We start from the raw sequence: 21,148 nt of genomic DNA on the forward strand, positions 1-21,148 counted from the left end.
AGCTCCGAATGCTGCCTCTGTGCTGGAAGGAGGGGAGCTCTGTGTGCACCTGGGGAGCTCTGATGCTGCTCAAATGGGAATTCCCCTGTGACCAGCAGTGAGGGCATGGGAGTGCTCCTGCCCCGCCAAACCCAAAAAGGGCAGAAAAAGAAGGGAAGTCTCCTCTGAGCTCCAGCAGGCACAGCTGGGAGCAGGATGGGATAAAGGGGAAGGTGGCACGAGGGCAGAGCCTTCCCCCTGCCATGTCCAGAAATAACTAACCCCTGTGGAACAGCCCTGAGGACACCACCTTAATCTTCTGTGCCATAATCCCACAAGCATGGAAAGGTGTGGGAGTGCATGGACAGGAAAACATCTTTCTTTTCCTCCTTGACTTCCCATGGGAAAACACACACTGCAAGAACCCTTCCCTCCCATGCATATCAGCTTTCCCAAGCACACAGAAAAGCCAAGGGATTAGGAAAACCCTCAGCTGAGCTTCTTTTCTTCCCCACTAGCATACACTGGAATTTTCCCATGGGAAAACACACACTGCAAGAACCCTTCCCTCCCATGCATATCAGCTTTCCCAAGCACACAGAAAAGCCAAGGGATTAGGAAAACCCTCAGCTGAGCTTCTTTTCTTCCCCACTACCAAACATGGAATTGTCTACAGGCATTGCAGAATAATTTGGGGGTTTCTGCAGTCAGCAAGGAAGGCACTGAGTACAGAGCAGGGACAGCAGCATCCCTGAGACTGCCAAACTGAGGATATTAGATCTATTCCACAGGTACTTGTGGTCCTTCATTTGAGGGAGAACATTAAGCAGTTGAAACAGAAAAAAAAACCAAAACCAAAACAAAACAAACAACTCACCCCCCCACAAATACAGATACATATTTCTGTATCCCAAAAGGGATAAAGTTAACATTTCACAGGCAGGCAGGCAGGAGCTCCTCCTGTCGGCAAGCAGGGCTCCTTAGAGTTGGGAGGGACTCCTCCAGGATGGAATATTAAGCATTAAGGCTGCTAACACCCATTTCTCAGTTTGACTAAATCTGCTGAGCTGCAGAGCTAATCGGGTAATCCTCACGCCCTGTGCAGGCAATTCCAGCTCTGAGCACCCAGGAGCCAAGGGGCAAAGCCCAGCCTGTGGCACAGCAGGGCAGAAAGGCCTGGAAAAGCCAGGGAGAGCACGGGTTTCCATGGGCTGGGCTTGCTGCTCTGCCACAGCTCCTCTGCCAGAGCACGTGAAAATCCCACGGATTTACAGTCAGACACGCCAAACAGCAACAAACACCTCCACTGGCTGAACAAATTCACAGTTAAAAATCACAAAAGTATCAACAAACACCTCCAATACTGGAGAAGAAAGTCACAGTAAAAAGTCACAAAGTATCAACAAACACTTCCACTTACTAAAGAAGAAATTCACAGGTAAAAATCCCTAACTATCAACACCTCCACTTACTAAAGAGGAAATTTACAGGTAACAAAAGTATCACAAACACCTCCAATTACTGGAGAAGAAATTCACAGTTAAAAATCACAAACTATCAACAAACATCTCCACTGACTGAAGAAGAAATTTACAGTTAAAAATCACGAAGTATCAACAAACATCTCCACTTACTAAAGAAGAAATTTACAGGTAACAACTACAAAGTATCAACAAGCAGGGCCACTGACTGAAGAAGAAATTTACAGTTAAAAACCCCCATATATCAACAAACACTTCCAGTTAATGGAAAATAAATTTACAGTTGAAAACCACAAAGTATCAACAAACATCTCCACTTACTGGAGAAGAAATTTACAGGTAAAAATCCCCAAATATCAACAAACACTTCCACTTAACGGAAAAGAAATTTGCAGTTGAAAATCACAAAGTTTCAACAAAGACTTCCACTTACTGGACAAGAAATTTACAGTTAAAAATCACAAACTATTACCAAACATCTCCATTTATTGGAGAAGAAATTTACAGGTAAAACTCATAAACTACCAACAAAGACTTCCACTTACTAAAGAAGAAATCCACAGTTAAAAATCCCAAAGTATCAACAGACATGGCCGCTGAGTGAAGAAGAAATTTACAGTTAAAAATCGCAAAGACTCCACAAAGACTTGCAAAGACTCCACAAAGACTTCCACTTACTGGAGAAGAAATCCACAGTTAAAAATCCCACAGTATCGACAGACATGGCCACTGACTGAAGAAGGAGTTATTTGTACTTACAAGAAGAAGTTCCTCAATAAAAGCTAGAAACAAGCTGTAACCCCCTTCCCTGAGCATTTCACGTTTCCCTTGCACTGTGTGCCTATCAAGGACACAAGGCCAGGCTGGAGTGCCACAAGGGATCAGGAAACAAGAGGCCAAGGTCTTTTCCTTCCTTTCTCTGCAGTGCAGCAGCAAGGGACCAGCCCAGAGCTCGCTGCGACACAGCTGGGTTAGAGCAGGAGAGAAAACAGGCACGGGGGGGAAACACCAACAAACCGAGATCTAATTCTCATTAACTGGGGAGAAAAACAGCTGTAAGCTCTCAGCATCACCTATATCACAAATACCTCAAAGCAATCAAGATAATCTCCGGGATTGTGCCTCAGCGCCACCAATCATCACCTGCTGTCACCACCGACCACTGTGGAAATCGATGGCAATTAGCAAGCCATTTGCAAAGCTCTCGGCTGTAGCTGGAGAGTTCTGCTTCAGTTTGAGGTGGATTGGCTGTGATTAGTTTGCAGTTAGAAACCTGCACGTGAGGATGCTACTGCTGTAAGGAAACACAGTTTAATTCACATTTGTACTAAGCCTAGCAATCAAGAAAGAACAAGAAATCCTAATAATCCTAATAATGGGGTTTAGAGGAGCTGCTCTGGGGATGGAGGTGATAAACCAGCCCTTCTACAAACTGTGGGGAACAGTATCCCAGGTACTGGAGATGTGAACCCACCCTGGGAAAAGGGCATGGATCTGAAGAGGCAGCAGGTGACGTGCCACAACCAAAGCCATGGCTTGTTCCATCCAGGATCTTCCTCAGACACCTTCACAGATCCCATCTGGGATCACCCACAGACACCTTCACAGATCCCATCTGGGATCACCGATAGACACCTTCACAGATCCCATCTGGGATCATCCACAGACACCTTCACAGATCCACCTGGGATCACCCATATTCACAGATCCCACCTGGGATCATCCACAGACACCGTCACAGATCCCATCTGGGATCATCCACAGACACCTTCACAGATCCACCTGGGATCATCCACAGACACCTTCACAGATCCCACCTGGGATCATCCACAGACACCTTCACAGATCCACCTGGGATCATCCACAGACACCTTCACAGATCCCATCCGGGATCATCCACAGACACCTTCACAGATCCACCTGGGATCATCCACAGACACCTTCACAGATCCCATCCGGGATATCCACAGACACCCTCACAGATCCCATCTGGGATCATCCACAGACACCTTCACAGATCCCATCCGGGATCATCCACAGACACCTTCACAGATCCACCTGGGATCATCCACAGACACCTTCACAGATCCCATCTGGGATCATCCACGGACACCTTCACAGATCCCATCTGGGATCATCCATGGACACCTTCACAGATCCCACCTGGGATCATCCTTCACAGTTTTCCCAGGAAAGGTGGGAACTGAACCTGCTCACCTTGCTCATCTTCTCGGCCTCGTCGGACGACTCCAGGTCCTGCGCTTCCGCCTCCTCCGGGGCTGTCTCAGCTGAGCTGTCGGGGTCACTGCAGAGGGAGTGCCCTGCCAGAGTAACAAGGGTGTGAAAACATGGCCAGAGCTCCCCAAAATCCCCAGGAACAGCTGCTGCAGCCCTGGAGCTCCCATGGAACACCAACATCCAGAGGCACCCAAGGACCTGCGAGGAGGGTTTGCAGACAGGTGTAACAACAAACAGGTTACGACCACACATCATTTCCCTGGCAGCTACAGACTCAGAGATAAGGCTAAAATGTCACACTCAAGTCCTGACATCCAGCTTGCACTGCCTGGCTGGTGAGCAGTGCCAAGAGCTTTCCAGCCCAGTGGTTTCACGTGGAAACTGGGAGTATGCAGCTCTTGGTGCTGGCCAGCCTGCCCTGCCCACATTCAGCTGCTGTTCAGGCAAGCTTTTAGACCCTCTTATTAAAAATAAATTGCACCACTGTGCAAGATTTCCCACTTTGTTATGTCCAGAGGTAATCTGGAAAAGCCAGAGTTCAGAAATCTGGAAATAACTTCAGAACAAATTCTGCGTGCTGGGATGGAGCCAAATTGGGCATTGATGAAATGGAAGGACATAAAAGGCAGCTCAGAGCTCAAGCCCCTCTTCTGAAAAGGGAGGGCTTACCTTGGAAAAAGATGTGCCTGGAGGGGTTGTTTGGCATCACAGAATCTCTTTGAAGAAGTGTTTTGTCTGTAAGAAGTCTGGTTTTCTGAGCCTTGCCCAGATTTTATCAAATCTCACTATCAGCTTTCTGCTCTCTCTATTAATGTGTATAAAAGAATGTTCAAGGTGCCCATTTAAAAAACCAGAGAAAGTAAGTGCCGTGTGCCTTAATTTGCATGGGACAGTCTGTGTTTTGTCACTGCAATTAATTTCCCTTCTCAAGCCGTGTGAAATGCACCTTGCAGCTGTTTCTCAGCCCAAACCAAGGTAATAATATTTGTTCAGTTTATTTTAAGGCACCCCTTTTCCTTTTCCTGCATGCCAAAGCCCCGTTTAACCGTTTCCTGCACTTCCAGCCAGCAGACAGGGATCTCCCACAGGAGCAGACACACAGCACGTGTGCTCAGGCTGTTCCTGATGCCTTTGGCCAGCAGGGACCTGAGCAGGTTTATCTGCTGCTCGTTAAATGCAGCCAGAGCAATAAAGCTGCACGTTCCTGCCCCTGAAAAGCTCCCAGCTCCCGCCCCACTTCTGTCAGGATCGTTCCATCACCTCCTTTTTGCCTGGGCATCCTTATTTAGCTCTGCCAGGAGAGTGAGCGTGCTGCTTCCCTTCCTGCTGACCACTGCCATTTGCTGCCTCCATGGCATGTTCAGGAATTAGAAGGGGAAATCCAAAAAGCAGCAGGAAAAGGGGCTCAAACCCCTGCGTGTGGCCCCAGCACAGGGGGAGGTCTCAGGAGCCCCTCACCTGTGACAGTGTGACCAGTGCCCATTAAACAACTCCACCTGTGGCTACAACCAGCACAACAGAAGGAAGTTTTCCATCACTGCAGCAAAGGTGCTGGGGCTTAAAGGTCTGGAAAATCATGGAAAGCTTCAGCACAGCCCAGCACTTGGCTAGAATTTTCCACAACTGCTGCTTCCAGTTTGCAGGGCTGGCATAACTCAAGGTTTTAATGAGAACTCCACAAGGTGTGGTACCTCTCCCAAAGCCTCCTTCTTGCTGCCAGGCTATATATTTATTTCTTACTATCTGTAGATTTATTTTAGTGCCATGGGAATAAATATCCCGAGCCAAGCTCTGCCAGCTGCAGCACAAAGCTCCAAGTGTGCACCCTGCTAACACAAAATACACACCAGGAATCCTGCAGCTCAGTGCCTAAGCTTCAAAAATACCCCAATATCATCTGTTTGGGCAGCTTGACAGCAGCTCCCTAATCCAAATGCTGCCAGGGAATGGCCCTGTTATGACAAGAGAGTGCCTCACTGAAGAGGCTCTGCCATTAAATGCACCATTTTTGACAGGAGTTGTTAGGGAATGGTGTCTTGGATTAAATTTTTATTTAAGATGGCATTTCACCTATAAATCTGCAGTGAAACAGGGGAGTATGTCCTTTTTTCTTCCTTGCAGAAGAATTCTGGTTAGCTCTGAAACAGTGACCCATGAAAGGAGTGCCCTGGGATGCTGGGGATGGGATTTATTTCCGTGGGGAAATCGGGAAGGAGGGATTATCTTCCATGGGGAAATCGGGAACACCAGCCTTGCCTCCTGTGCAGGACAGAGGCCGCCAGAGGGCGAGGCAGCACCGCAGCAATTTGGGGAACTGGGGATGAAAAATGAAATTTTATCCCAAAGCCCTCCGGTGGCTGCTGCAGGAAGTGCCCCGGAATTTATTCATCAAGAACAAGAACTGTGCTACAGCAAGTCTGAAATCAGCTCCGTGAAAGTAACCCTGAAGAAATGAGGGTCACTGGTGGCCTCAGCTGGTTCTGAAATCCAAATTCCTCAGCCCAAGGGGGCCTGTGCTGGACGAGGATGGAATGAAAACCAGTGGCTGTTCTTAGAGTGCAGCAGGAGCTTGTTTCAGTTTTACAGCATGGATTTAGCCTGTGTGAGAGTAACTCCAGCCTCTGGCTGCTCTCTGAGCCCCAGAACAACAAACTCCCTAAAACTAAACCTGTTCCTGTCCAGGAGACTGAAACACCCTTTCCAAGCAGGGGGACACTTTCTTTTCCAACCTTTATCCACTCTGCATGGTGATTTATGAGCTTCACGTTATCCCCCATGCTAAAGGCCTCCAAAATCCAGGGGCAGGCAAAGTCTAAACCCCAGAGACTGTTCCACACTGAATAAAGGGAGTGGAACAAACAAATTGGGTGCTACTCCCATTCCCAAATCCCCTTCCAAGAGCAGAATACCTTCCTGATGGCCTGGGCAGGTCCAAGGCTGTGCTCCCAGCTTTCAGCTCATTCCCTGCACCCAGGGGAGCAGAACACTCCTTGAGGGGAGGGCAGACAGACCCCAGCGATCCTTTTAGGCAATCAGGAAAACCTGCTGTGGGCTAATCCTCCTCAGCCAAATTTATGCAGGCTGTGCTACAGGAGAGAACCAGAGCCAGGAAAAGCAGTAACAGATGAAAGGAACAGAACCTGTGGCTCTGCAAAGGCAGTGCAGCTCCACAGGGCTTTAAGCATCCATCGTGCCCAGGGTGGCAGCTCTCACATCAATCACAGATACAAACCCAAGGGCACTCCCAGAACAACCTGCTAACCCTGCACGGTGAGGTACCCACGGCCTCAGAGCTGGACTGCACCTCCAGCCCCCAGCTCAGCACGGGCAAGGGAGCTCCAGGTGAGGGCAGAGCTGTGAGAGATGGCAGATTTAACAGGAGCTCTGGCAGACACTCCAGGGAGCTCAGAAACACAGCCCTGCTTTGCTCCTCTGCACCTCCCATTGAGCAGCAAAACACCTTTAAAAAAAAAAAAAAGTGACGCATATCTTTCATATTTTGAAAATAAACAATATCCTTTGCCTCATACAAGAAATAAAATCTACCCTTTGCTGCCTTCACAGCTGAGGGACTGCTAGGGAAGGAGATAATCCAGCATGATCCTGGACCAGTGCTGGATTCCTGGAGAAGGGATGTGCCCACAGGTGCTGGCACTGCCACCCTGCACAGGGGGCTGCAGTGCCTCGGCCACAGACTGAATCTGTGGCCTGGAAACAAAAAAAAGCATTCAGCAGAAATCCTGGAGCTCATCTGCCTGGCCAGCCAGGCTGCCTGCAACCAACAAGGACACAAATAAATAGGTCAGTGGGTATTTCATACTTGACTGCTCTCTGCAAGAAGCTGTGGAGCCAAGAACAAAAATCCAAGATGAACAAAAATCCAAGGTAACCCCACAATATCCCAAATGCAAGCAGAGACCCCTTTTTAAATGTCATGTAGGTAATGCATCCCTGCCAAAGCACAGGAGCAGAAAAAGAAATTCTTCAGTAAAACAGCAGGAAATGGGTGGGGAAGATCAGCCGCCTCCCAGTCACACATTGGGTGCAAGTGTAGAGCCTTGATTTCACTCCCACCTCGGGCTAAGCCATCCCAAATTATTTCATGTGGCAGCTACAGAAGCTGCCAGGGACAGCTGCACTCCTCCTGCTGGCTGGGAGAAATATTCCCCTCCATTTGGGGGGGACAGAGGCACATCCCAGCCTGATCCCTGCCTTCAGAAGGAATGTGAGTGTCGGGAGAGCCCTGAGCACAGAAATGCCAGCTCCCAACCCTGTGCTCCCAGGGCACACTCACCTCAGGGAAAAGCTCAGCTGCCAGCCCCAGCACTCAGGGCTTCAGTGACAATCACAACAGGCTTGTGAGAAGCTGCTGCTGAGCAGCAAGTGGGGGCATCTTGTGGCCAGCTGGGAAAATGTACAAGACTACCTGGATTTTCAAGCACAAAAGCCTAACTGGGAAGGCTTCCATGCAATTTAGAAGGGGAAAATTTCTTGAAAATGTTGAATTTTCACTGCCTGTGTAGGTTTAGTCCACATCTTACACAAGGCTGCCTTTAGCAGTCCCCTCAGAAGGATTTTCAATAATTTTGTGTGGAAGCTTTTCTGGCTCCCCCTTTTCCACTTGCTACGAATATCACACTCCCCAAAACCAGTCTCAGCTCAGAACACTTTTGATTACCTAGAAACTACTTCATTCTGGCAATCCCACTGATTTTTCCTGTATTTTAAATGATCCAAAAAAACTGAAGCAAGAGGAACCACCAGTGTCCTCTTCTGTTGTAAGATCTAGAGGAGCCCATAGAAATTCAGGAGCCAAACTTGTGGCAAACAATTCCCAGTTGCTATATGCCCTGGGGAGCCTGGGCAGTGCCAGCACCCTCCAGGATCCAACAAACCTCCCTGCCACTGTCCCAGGGGGCAGAGACTGGAGCTGCAGACCCCAGTGAGATCCCCTCAGTCTCCTCTCCTCCAGCTGAACATTCCAGGAGCCCCAGCTGCTCCTTGTGTGGCCCCTCCAGACCCTTCCCCACCCTCGTGTCCCTCCTTTGGGCACCCTCCAACAGCTGGAGACCTTTTTTATGTTGTGGTGGTGTCCCAAACTGCACACAGAATGCTTTAACTCTTCTTCCCCTCGCCACACGCAGGTCCTGTGGGCATATCCAGAGGTAAAAGCACCTCCTGAGCTGCCCAGAAGGGAGCTCTTGGTTCTGGGACTGTCCTGGGCCCAGCCAGAGGTACCTGTGGTGATGACACAGGTGTCACAGGCTGATGGCACAGCCATCCTTGCCCCTCACTCCTGCCCTGTCCCTCTGCTCACTGCCTGGCTGTAGCTGCCAGGGAGAAACCAATTTATAGTAACAGTGGGTGCAGGCAGATAGAGAGAAGGTAGAGAAAGGAAAAGACAGAAGTCTGTGTGCCTGCTGCTAATCCCAGCAGCAATAATGGCCATCAAACACGGCCTCACACCACTCTGTGTGTGCCTGGCTGCCCAGGAGCAGGACTTCAGTCACAGAGCCAAAGACACTGACCTGGCACCTGCTCCTCTGCAAGGAGAAAGTGACACAGCCCGGCCGAGAGCCGGGAGCCTGATAACCTTTGCACACTGCAAGTAAGCCCAGCTTGGTGCTGCTATTTTAGGGGTGTTTGCCAGGGTAAAGGACCCCGTGCCCAGCTCAGGCTGCGGCTCCCTCCCTCCCTCCCTCCCGGCGGGGAATGAGCCCTCAGCACGGTCTGCGTGCTGCCCCCGTACCTTGGCTGCCCCCGGGGAAGGGCAGGGCGCCATCGCCGGGCTCCGGGGGGTTCTCGGGGCGCCGCGGGGGCCGGCCCAGCCGCTGGGGCTCCTCGGGCTCGGCGTGGGTGCGCACGGTGAGGCCCAGCGCGGGCTGCAGCAGCGCCTCCTTCAGCAGCGCCGGCTCCAGCTCCGCCGCGGCCCGCTGGTTGATCTGCAGCACCTCGTCGCCAGCCTTCAGGCCTGGGCACAGGGACACGGTGACACAGTGACACAGGGGCACGGTGACACGGTGACACAGAGCAGCGGGTCACGCGCGCTCCTCGCGGCCCGCTGGTTGATCTGCAGCACCTCGTCGCCAGCCTTCAGGCCTGGGCACAGGGACACGGTGACACAGGGACACAGTGGCACAGGGCAGCGGGTCACGCGCGCTCCGGGGGTGCTTGTGGCTGGGCGGAATCATCAATGACTGCAGTGGCACCCAGATGGGATGGACAGGGTGAGGTCTGCCCCAGTGCCACCCCAAGGGCTGAGTGCCCAGGGTGACAAGTCCCCTGTCCTGGATTGCTAACAAATTGGATTCTATTTGCCATCTGTATGGCTGTTGTCTTCTGCTCAGTGGGCAGCTTTCCTTATCTCTTCCACACCCACTCCTGCTGATAACAAGCTATGGAATGTCCCTGCATGGCTGATAAGAACCACAGCATCCATTGGGAGATGCTCCGCCCAGGGGGAGGAGCCCAGCATTCCTACCTGGATATAATCTGCAGATGTGGGGACACCAGCACAGCTCATCTCTTCCACACCCACTCCTGCTGATAACAGGCTATGGAATGTCCCTGCATGGCTGATAAGAACCACAGCATCCCATTGGGAGATGCTCTGCCCAGGGGAAGGAGCCCAGCATTCCTACCTGGATATAATCTGCAGATTCTGGAATAACAGCACAGCTTCTCCACTGGATTCCCAGAGGAACAGCTGTCCCTTCCACTGGATATTCAGAGGAAGACTACACCTTTCTACAGGATCCCTGCTCCAGCAGAACCACCCCTGACACTGCAGGAGGACTGCAGCCACCATTCCAATTGGATGCTACCAACACCCTAACCCAGAGGGTGTCAGGCTGTGTCTGACTCTATCACTGTTGTTTTGGTTTACTGCACTGCTTATTTTATCCTTTCATTTCCTTCCCTAATAAAGAACTGCTATTCCTGCCCTATATTTGTTGCCTGAGGGCCCCTTAATTTAAAATCTATAGCAATTCGGAGGGAGGGGTTTACATTTTCCATTTCAGGGGAGGCTCCTGCCTTCCTGAGCAGACACCTGTCTTTCCAAACCAAGACATCCCTGATCCCCTTTTTCCTCAGGGCACAGCCACTGTGCAGGCTGCACCCCAGCACAGCGACCCTTGCTGACCGCCACGGCAGCACAGGGCTCCTCAGAAGGCAGAGTCAGCCCTGCTCAGCCGGTCATGGCTCCTTCAGCTGCTTCCAGCAGTTATTTATAGCAGCAGCGCCCCAGGGAGAAGGGGATGTGCAGGGAAGCAGCTGACTCCCCGGGATGCTGAGGGCAGCCTGCAGCCCTGCCAGGTGACACGGCAGTCCTGCTCTCCCTGAGGTGACACCGCAATCCTGCCCTTCCTGAGGTGACATGGCATTCCTGACTTTTCCCGAGGTGACACAGCATTCCTGACTTTTCCCGAGGTGACACAGCATTCCTGACTTTTCCTGAGGTGACATGGCAGTCCTGCCCTTCCTGAGGTGCCACAGCATTCCTGACTTTTCCTGAGGTGACATGGCAGTCCTGCCCTTCCTGAGGTGCCACAGCATTCCTGACTTTTCCCGAGGTGACACAGCAATCCTGCCCTTTCCCGAGGTGACACGGCATTCCTGACTTTTCCTGAGGTGACATGGCAGTCCTGCCCTTCCTGAGGTGACATGGCATTCCTGACTTTTCCCGAGGTGACACAGCATTCCTGACTTTTCCTGAGGTGACATGGCAGTCCTGCCCTTCCTGAGGTGACACGGCAATCCTGCCCTTCCTGAGGTGACACGGCAATCCTGCCCTTCCTGAGGTGACACGGCAATCCTGCCCTTCCTGAGGTGACACGGCAATCCTGCCCTTCCTGAGGTGACACGGCAATCCTGCCCTTCCTGAGGTGACACGGCAATCCTGCCCTTCCTGAGGTGACACGGCAATCCTGCCCTTCCTGAGGTGACACGGCAATCCTGCCCTTCCTGAGGTGACACGGCAGTCTTGCCCTTTCCCGAGGGGACGCAGCATTCCTGACTTTTCCTGAGGTGACACAGCAGTCCTGCCCTTCCCCACGGCCAGCTGGGCCCTCCCTGAGCAGCAGCAGCAAGCTGGAGAGGGGTTTAATCCCAAATAACCAGGGGCAGGCAGTGCCAGAGCCCGGCTGCTGGACCATCCCCATCTCATCCTTGCCTTCACAGGGATGACAGCTGGGATTTACAGCGGCCACAGAACAGGGGTGACCATCCCTGCCATGTGCTGGCACCCTGAAAGCTGCATGAACCCTCCAGGAGACAGAGTGCTGACCCACACTGCAGCAGGGAGCTTCCTCAGGAAAATGGAGATCTCCCTAAATGCCTGTAATTGTGCCCAGAAACTCCAGTGTACAGTTTCAGGGAGAATCAAATGAACTAGATAGAGTAGCTACAGAGTAAATGGACTGTAAAATCATAGCTGAAAGAAGGACAAAACAAGGCAAGTCAAGCATTCCGCATTATTTAATTTATTCTACTTAGTGATTCTGTGGCATTATAGTAGCTCACTAATAGGCCTGCAACCATAAACACTGGATCTGGGCTTAATTTACTCTTTGCAGTCTTTGTTTTGGATCATTTGGAATAAAGCCTCACATCTATCTCAGTGCAGTCCAGGAGCTCCCATTCCAATAGGGAATGCCTGCCCTCCTAAGGCAGCCCAACAGAAGAAACAAAAGGATAAACCACAAAAATTACCAGGAGAAAATAAAAGTCTTCTAACTGGAGGAAAGACTGAAAATGAAATGCAGCACCTCATCTGATGGAGGGCAGTCAAATGCAGGCAATGCACGTAAACAATGGGATGCACAGAGGCTTTTCCCCCAGGGAATCTTGTCCCAGTGTCCTGCTGCTCACACAGCAGTGCCTTTCCAGGCCAGCTCTGGGCAGCCACGCTCCCTGAGCTGCTCCCAGTGCCTGTGCTTGCACTGCAGCCCCGCAGGAGGCACTCTGTGCTCACACATCCACCCGAGCTGCTCTGCCAGCAGGCTCCAAAAGCAAGCGGGGGAGCCCTGATGAAACCCCCATCCTTCCTCTCCTAAAACCCACACAGGGTGTCCCTTCCCTGTGGCAGCCTGGCAAGGAGCCCCCCAGCCCTGCCCAGGGCTTTTGGCAGGATATCCCTCCTGTTAACCAGGGAATGCTGCAGGTCTGAGCGACAGAATCTTTTCATGTCCAACACACAGCTACGTGGGTTTCTGAGGCTGGGGTGCACCTCCAGGCTGTGCCCCATTCCCTGACCACTGCTGCTGCCTGCACTGTGCCCCTTTGGCCACTCATGCCCAAGCACAGTGGCCAGCCCAGGGCACAGAGCTGCCAGGGCAGCTCTCCATCAGCTGGGCTGGCTCAGTGGAGTGCCAGGGTCAGCACCAGGCCAGGGGCTGCAGCAGCCCGGGCTCAGCAGCCTTTGGAGCAGCTTTTGGCGAGGGCCAGCTGCTGAGTAAGCTCTGCAAGGCCACGTGAGCCTCGCCAAGAGAGCTCTGAAGGAGCTTCCGAGGGCTCTGCGCACACCAGTGGCCATGAAGGGATGAGGATTTCTCAGCCCTCGTGGTCCCCATGCTCTAGCTCAGAATGTGGGTGGGCTGCAGCTGCCCTGTGCAGCAGGGAGGCAGCGGATGGGAGATGCAGTGCTTGGCCTCAGCTGGGAGCAGCTGCACTGAAGCAGCCCGGCTGCCCCTGCTGCCTTCTGCCCCAGCCACAGGGGCACAGGGATGCTTTCAGTGTATTCACGTGGCAGGACTGAGCTGGGAGGGCTCTGGGGAGTGTTTTACCTTTCTTGAAAGCCAGGCCCGTCTCCTTGACGCCGTTGACGTAGAGCCGGCGAATCCCCTCCTCTTCCACCGAGGACAGAGAGAAACCTGGGGAGACACCACGAGAGCTCAGAGGGAGCCAGCCCCTTCCAGGGTGTCCAGCCACCTGCCCTGCAGCCTGTGAGCAGGCAGGAATCCCTCCCCTCTCACCTTTATAAACACAAAGGCAAAGCTCAGCAGGGAAAGTGGCTCTAACAGAAACCTGAGCTGAATTCCTGAGTGCATACACGAGTTACCTGCAGACATATTTGAGGACACCACAGCTGCAGAGCCTTGGGACAGACCCCCAGCTCTCTTGCCATCAAAGGTCACTCCAGGGGGTTCTGCTGTTTGCAGACCAAAGCTGCACAGAGCCGTGGTTTGGGACAAAGTCGGGAATCCCAGAGGCACCACCTCAAACTCAGGCAGGGCACACCACCTCCTGCTAGAACAGAGTGCTGACCTCTGCTTTTTGAGATTCAGGTCTGTAAAAATGCCCCTTTCCCTCTGCCCCCCGTGCTGGCACACCCTGTCATTCGCCAGGTCTCTGGGCACACGTTTCATGGTCACCAGAGAGCTGCAGAGCACTCTCGGAGTGGTAGTGCTGCCACAGCTTCATGCTGAACACTGCAAATGGGACTGGGGGCTTTGGGCTGGGGGATTTGGGGATTTTCCTGCCATTTGTGGGTGACACAGTAAGATAACAACTGTAAAGGAAATACAACTGCCAAGTGAAATGCAGGTTGTTTGTTTACTGTGGAGAGTTATCTAAAGCAGAACATTTGCCTTTCTGAAACTTCATTACTCCCCAAATGAGTGCAGGCAACCATTTGCTCTCTCTTTTTCTAGCGACTAGAAAAACATTTACAAACCTCTGGGGGGAGTCGTTTGTTTTGACATGGAATCAGCCACCAGCCAAGCGGTGCAGATGTGCTGGGAGCCTATCCTGACTTTAGGACTCCTTTCAAGCTGATCCTTATGGCTGAGAGTTATTTTTTTCATCCACGATTTTAAAATAAAATTTTAAAAAGGAAGAAGAAAAGAGGGGGAAGAACGTGGCAGCTCAGAAGTGAGAAGCATATGGCCTTTCATGACTTACTGAGCTACTTGGAACCTGCCTGCAAGCTACTGGGGCTGAATCAAGTGAAATTGGTGAAGCTCACTCAACACTCCAGCTCTGGCAGAGAGAAGAACTCTCCACTAAAAGAGCAGCTGTAAAACGTGGTAGTTATTGGCTGTCATCACCACAAAGCCTACCTGGAAAACCCTGGAAGAACAGCAGAGTGTGCCCAAGGCTGCAGTTTGAGTCAGCACAAGGCATCAGCTCTAAGAGCCCTTTGCCACTGAAATGCTGTTTTGGGCCAAACTGCACACATTAAAAGCAGGCTGAGGGGCAGCTCAGGCTCTCACTGGGAGGAGATCAGCATGTCCAAGCAGCCCAAGCTCCACCTCTCCTACAAGGAAAGGCTGAGGGAACTGGGGTTGTTCAGCCTGGGGAAGAGAAGCTTTGGGAAAGCAGCTTTCCTGGAAGGAGCCCACAGGAACGATGGAGAGAGACTCATGACAAGGAGTGACAGGATGAGGGGGAATGCCTTCAGACTAAAAGAGAGCAGGTTTAGATGGGATTTTGGGAAGGAATTCCCTGTGAGAGTGGGCAGGCCCTGGCACAGGGTGCCCAGAGAAGCTGTGGCTGCCCCTGGATCCCTGGCAGTGCCCAAGGCAAGGCTGGACAGGGCTTGGAGCAACCTGGGATAGTGGAAAGTGTCCCTGCCATGGCAGGGATGAGCTTTAAGGTCCCTCCCAACCCACAGAATTCTGGGATTCTGGATTCCTCCATGAGAAAACCTCTGCCTCCTTCAATCCATCAGGCCTGAATGCACACACAGTTCCTTCTTAATTCATCCTTCAGCCATACCCATAAATCCTGCAGTTATTCCTGGCAGAAAGGGCATAAGGAGCAATTACACAGGTTGTCATCAGCTTTAAGAGATGAGGGATGGGCAGCTGGCAGCAGCCTGAAGTGCTGATCTCACACACACAGTTAACCCTCCACAGACAGCTGTGACCCTGCCCTGCTGGATCCCCACGGCTGTCACAGTGGCTGGACCTGGATGCCAGGGCTGTCCCTGCCAGGCACTCAGGTGACAAACACCTCAGGCCAGTGCTGTGCAGCCCACGGGGACAGCAGGGATGTGCAGCTCCAGCTGGCTGCCTTCCACAGGGGCTGCACACAAGAGAGGAAGGGCAGCAGTGGGTGCAAGCCACAGTGAGGCAAAAACACAACCATCAAACTGTGCAGGGACTCTGGAACACAGGTGGGAAGGGATGGGTGCTGACCCAGGCAGAGCCTTCTCTTCACTGCAAAGTTCCCATGGCAGGAGAACAAAAACCTGCATCCCTGAGTGGCTTTGAACAAATCCACCTCCAGAGAACCCCTCAGCCCCTGGCTGGTGACCATGCCAGCACCTTCCTGATACACCCACCAGCTGGAAGCCAAGGATTCTTACTGACTTCTGCCCTCACAGCCCTGGCAAAGAGAAGAGGACCAGCAAAGAGGGGAGAAATCTGTGCTCAGGCCATAGCAGAGCATCCCATGAGAGATCCTGGCCAGACCCCCCAGGAGTGCCTCTCACTGCCCCAGACACACTGCTGGCAGCAGGAACACCACAGAATGCTCCCAGGTGAGCTCTCTCTGAGATGTGGTGTTGGAATGAGGTGATCTTTAAGGCCCTGCCCAGCCCAAAGTGCCCCAGGACTGTGTGACTTCAGCACACACTCGTCACTGGATGAGCACACAAGGAGACACACAGACCACAGAAATCCTTCTGCCAGTTAGAGGCAAACCACACTTGGCTGTTTTCCCTCAATGGGAGAGAAGTCAGCTTTTTTGGGGTGCTTTGAGCATTCCCTGCTGCAGGGTCAGAGCACTGCCAGCTCCATCCCACACCTCACAAGCTGATCTCATCTCACGGGACTCGATTTTACTTTTTTTTTTCCATTTATCCCTTAGAAAAAAAGAAGAAAAAGAAATAACCAGGAAATGCTATGAGAGCCCCAATTCTTGCAGTGCTTTCAGGCACTGCATAAATATGAACCCTGAACCACCACTGGGCTGGTGAGTATTTCTTTCTTAGGCCTTCAGTATTCCAGCCCCAGTCAGTCCCACTGCTTTGTAGCAGAGCTCAATATTCCAATGGCCTGCAGCTGTATAATAAACAGTTTGGGGACTCAGAATTATTCTAGTCATTAAAGCAGAATATTGAGATAAACAGCAAAAAGATGCAGATTGGCTTCCTGTGGGGGGGTTGCACAGATAACTCTAACACCCACTCCAGAACTGTAATTGCCAGGCCAAAGGGCAAGCTCACAGGCTGGGGGGCTGCAACCTGAAATGCCTGAAAGCTGAGGAGTGTGAGCTGCACAGAGATGAGAGATTCTGCTGAAATCACACAGGAGAGCCTTCCCTGCTTGGTGTTTCACACGGCTCTGCCACGTGTCAGGTCCTGGCTCGGGTGTCCATGGCACATCCTCGGGGGCTGGAGCATCCCTGGGCCACCCTGGAGCCAGCCATCCCAGCCTCAGGAACACGGGGCAGGCAGGAGCCCACCCTGGGTGCCCTGGCAGGTGAGAAGAAGCCCAAACAGCCTCTCTGGAGCTGCCTGGCCACAGCACTCAGATGCCTCATGCTCCCAGGGATGCTCCCGAGGAGGGGCAAGGAGGAAGCAGTGAGGAGGAGGAGGAGGAGTGGAGCTGCAGGCTGTGGGCAGCGTGGCAGCCCCAGCAGGGCCCTGGAGGCTCCTGTGAGATGTGACAGCTGGCACAGGACGCTGCTCCCACCCCCAGCCTCCGTGGGTGGCTCTGAGAGCAAGGAGCAAACGCTGATCCCCTGCACACCCTGCAGCTCCAGGAGAGCCTCGTTCAGAGCACTCCAAACAAAGCTGCCCTCCTCCAGGGCACCTGAACGCTGCTGTGGGCGGCTCAGGAACCAGGAGTGCTTCTCTCGCTGCTCAGGAGACCTTTCAGGTGCATCAGCAAACAGCAGGGAAGAACCTGCTGGAACTGACTGGGGAGAAACAGCCAAACAAGGCAGGGAGCAACTCACCATAAATATCAGAGGATGCATCAGACTTCTCCATCTGAATGTGCTGGGTAATTTTCTCACAGATTTCTATTTCCTTGTACAGCTGAATAGAGGGGGAAAAAAACAAACACAAAAATATGTTACCGTGGGAGGACACATCAATTGTAATGGTTTGGAACAGATTTTTGGTTTTTAATTACAGGCAGAAGAGAGGGACTGTGGTCATTATTTACCAAACAGTTTCTCTCCACCTGTGTGAGAGGCATTAGCAGTGCCACTCAGCTCTGCTGTTAGAACACAGTTAGAGAGGAGGATGCAGTGTTTTCCCACCCCCACCACAAAACAGAGCACGCATCTATTTCCCTCAGTCAATACCATCTTGAGAAACAGCTTCTGTTCCTGTTCTCCTAATTTACAGGTAGTAATAGCTTAATGTTTTATATTATTTTAATGAAGACATTGCAGGAGTTCAACTATTCAACAGCATTAAAATCACAAGGAGTGATTTTGTTTCTTAAATACATTTCTGCATTACCAGACTATCAGATTTGCTGTACCTCAGCCTGACATTTCACCTTTAACACCTTGATGTTTATTTGTACCAAGGAAAGCCCCCGAGTCTTTGAAATGGTCATTAGCATCCTTCCTGGGAGACCAGCACAAATTCACACCTAGGCATCAGCCCAGAAGTCCCTCCATGCAGCTGCAAATCCCTCAGCCTTTCAGCACTGAAGTAACAAACCAGCCTTTGTCTTCGGAAAAAATCACAGCCCCAGGTGAAGGAGAGCCCACAGGTGAATATTAATTCTGTTTACATGCCGCTGTGAGCGTGTAAAAACGCAATTCGCAATAATTAACATTTTGAAACTCAGTGTTTGGACTGCAGTATTGACTATTCCTTTAGAAAAGAAGAGGAACTTGTTTGCAGAAGGTTTTCCTAATAAAAGTGTCATTTTATCTCCTGCTTCTACCAGCACTGCAAAAATCAGTATTACAGAAGAGCTACAGCCCCACAGAAGTAACTCCGTGCTCTGCCCAAACAAGCCCACAGAGAGCAGCAAACAAACCAAGTTTTTTGATTTAATATCCCCCCATCAGACATCATCCTGCAGCACCCATCTCCACCATTCCCTGCACAGTCCCACTGACAGAGTTTTGGGTTAATTACAGCTTTTCAGAATAAACAGTAAGTGAGGACTGTCAATCCAACACCCTCTCAACACAAGACAAGTCCCCAAAGTCCTTCCAGACAACGACAGCTAAAAGCTGTCTCCTCTGAGCTTTAATTTTCCCCAACTGTATCACACTTGCCAGTCCTAGCACTCCTTTAGCACTTTCTCACTACTTTTTGTTGTTGTTGTTGTTGACAGCATTAATGGAAAATCCCAGAAGTCCTTTGCTAAACGAGCAAAAGCTCCATAACTAGCAAAGTTTTACATTTTCTAAGTAAACCAGCCACCAATGAAAATGACCTTAAAAAGGTTTACAGCATGCCTGTGTAAAATCACAGTTAAAGCATGACACTAATCCTGTTTGGTCTTTTTTTTTAATCTCTCATGGCAAAATTCCTTTGAAGTCTGCTTTCGAGATGAGCGAGATGAAAACAGCCAGCTGAGGCAATTAAGGAAGAATATTCTCACACATAACTCCAGACCTCCCTGACCTCAATCTTTACCTTACCATCAGGAAAAGAAACCAAGAAACACCCAACAACTTGTGTATTTTCCCCCTCTTGAAAACTCAGACAGTCTTTGAAACCTCAATGGACAACATGAACAACAGGAAAAGACAACTTGGAGGGAAGTTAAGCTTCAATGTACCTCGGAGTGACTTTCACACATTGCCCGTGGCCATCCCTCCTCTCTCCCCAGACACAGCCCCACACAAATGTGAGCTAAACACCAACACAGGATGAAAGGTTTGGAGAGATCCCTTTGCTGAAGGCCAATTTGCTATGGTCTGCAAAGCACCATAATTGCAAAGCGAAAAGCATAACTCTGCGTGCTCCAGAAGGTCAGATAAACACTAATTAACAGCGTCCTAGCCGGTGTCACCTCATTAGCCCAGCGGGCAGCATTACCAGCTCATAGATCTCCTCCTCTGGCTTTGGCACGTAGAAGTGGATCTGGTTCTCCAGCAGGAACTTGAGGCGCAGGTAGTGAGCAGAGCAGTCCAGCTGGTGTGTCTGCAAGAGACAGGAGCCTTCAGACACAAAAGCACTCTTCCTCACCTCTGACCCCCCAGCAGCACCTTCCCCCACCATCTCTGCCTGAAAGCTGAGCAAACCCGGTGCTCCTGCTCTCCCCCAGGAATAAGATCTGTGTACCCACCGAGGGCACTGATTCCTCCCAAGGCATTCCAGAAAGAAGCCCATGCTGGAACAGGAACCTCAGAGCACACCTCTGGATAGAAGGGTATCTAACTGAATGCTCTGCTAACAGAGCAGGAGAGGTGTTCTCTGTTTGGTTTGGGCTTTTTTAGCATCTTCATAATTTGGCACGTAAATATGATGTGGCAGATTTCAAGCAAGGTTAATAAACACACAAAAAATCTGTCTGTCCTCTAAATTCCAAGCAGCTCAGGTTACACTGGCTGGAAGAAGCCAAGAGTTGCATCCTGGATTGCATCCCAGTGGAAACAGGTCACACCATTTTAATGAATTAGTTATAATTAGCTGAGGATACAGCATTTGGTCTGGGAGATGTTAACGACCTTTTCTCAGCATGATTAATAAGGTTGGTTTAAGCAGAGGTTAATGCAGTGTGTAATCAAAACACATTACAAGTATGATAAACACAAAGGATATCATCCAGAAGTTACTTTCAAAGTTCCTAAACTGAATCTAATGAGAAACCCCAAAGTGATTCACAGATACAGGAGGTAAATTCTCCTCACTCTCACTTCTGAAATCCCACTATTAAAGGCTTTTATACCCCAGCCTTTTCATTTTACCCCAGCAAATTACCAAGGTTTCTCAGGCTGTGCTGAAAACAATGGCTTATCTGAAAACTCATGCAAAAGCATCATTATTGCCTGTTTGTCCTGTTTTTTAAAGCCTGGCATTTCCAGTTCCAGCACTGAGGTGATGAGCAATGTACCTGTGGAGAACATCCCACCCTGACCCTCCAGCAAACACACAGAGAACAGGAAACACTTTGGAAAGTCTGGGTTAGCCCAGGAGTGGAAAAAGCTACCAATAATAAGAGGGAAAACCAAAACAGACCTACTGCTGCACTCTGCACAGTGCTCTGTTCAAATATGTCCAACCCAAAGATCAAATTATCCTTGCAGGAAATGGAGTACCTGAAATGGAACAACCTCTGCAATCCAGGCAAATTCCCAGTTAATTAAATAATGACTGAAATCTACCAGGGCCCAAAAGAAAAACAGCTGAATGCAGGAGATATCCTTGCTCCCCTGCTTTTCTTTTCTGGACAGCTTCTTGCTTGCTTTTCTCACTGATTACTGTAGCTGTTTTCAGTAGTTCTCTTTTTCCACAAACACTTCAGAAACTAAAGGGGAGCAGAACTGCCATTAAAGGTTCAGAAATGACACAGAGGAGTCCT

General features: G+C 50.8%; 1 protein-coding gene across 8 annotated transcripts in view; it reads right to left on the reverse strand.

Annotated features, from left to right (window-relative positions):
- The window catches only part of TIAM1 (TIAM Rac1 associated GEF 1), a 150,959-nt gene that overhangs the window by 19,472 nt on the left and 110,339 nt on the right, over positions 1-21,148 (reverse strand). For all 8 annotated transcript variants that reach the window (XM_039697027.1, XM_039697030.1, XM_039697029.1 and 5 more), the window contains 5 exons: positions 19,663-19,767; positions 17,604-17,685; positions 13,484-13,570; positions 9,448-9,669; positions 3,678-3,781 (listed from right to left, as the gene is read on the reverse strand). In XM_039697027.1, coding sequence (XP_039552961.1) covers positions 3,678-3,781; positions 9,448-9,669; positions 13,484-13,570; positions 17,604-17,685; positions 19,663-19,767 — 600 coding nt within the window. The remainder of the gene's footprint in view (positions 1-3,677; positions 3,782-9,447; positions 9,670-13,483; positions 13,571-17,603; positions 17,686-19,662; positions 19,768-21,148) is intronic.

The sequence above is a fragment of the Passer montanus genome, unplaced genomic scaffold, assembly GCF_014805655.1.
Source record: "Passer montanus isolate IOZ18808 unplaced genomic scaffold, ASM1480565v1 scaffold116, whole genome shotgun sequence".
Lineage (NCBI taxonomy): Eukaryota > Metazoa > Chordata > Aves > Passeriformes > Passeridae > Passer > Passer montanus.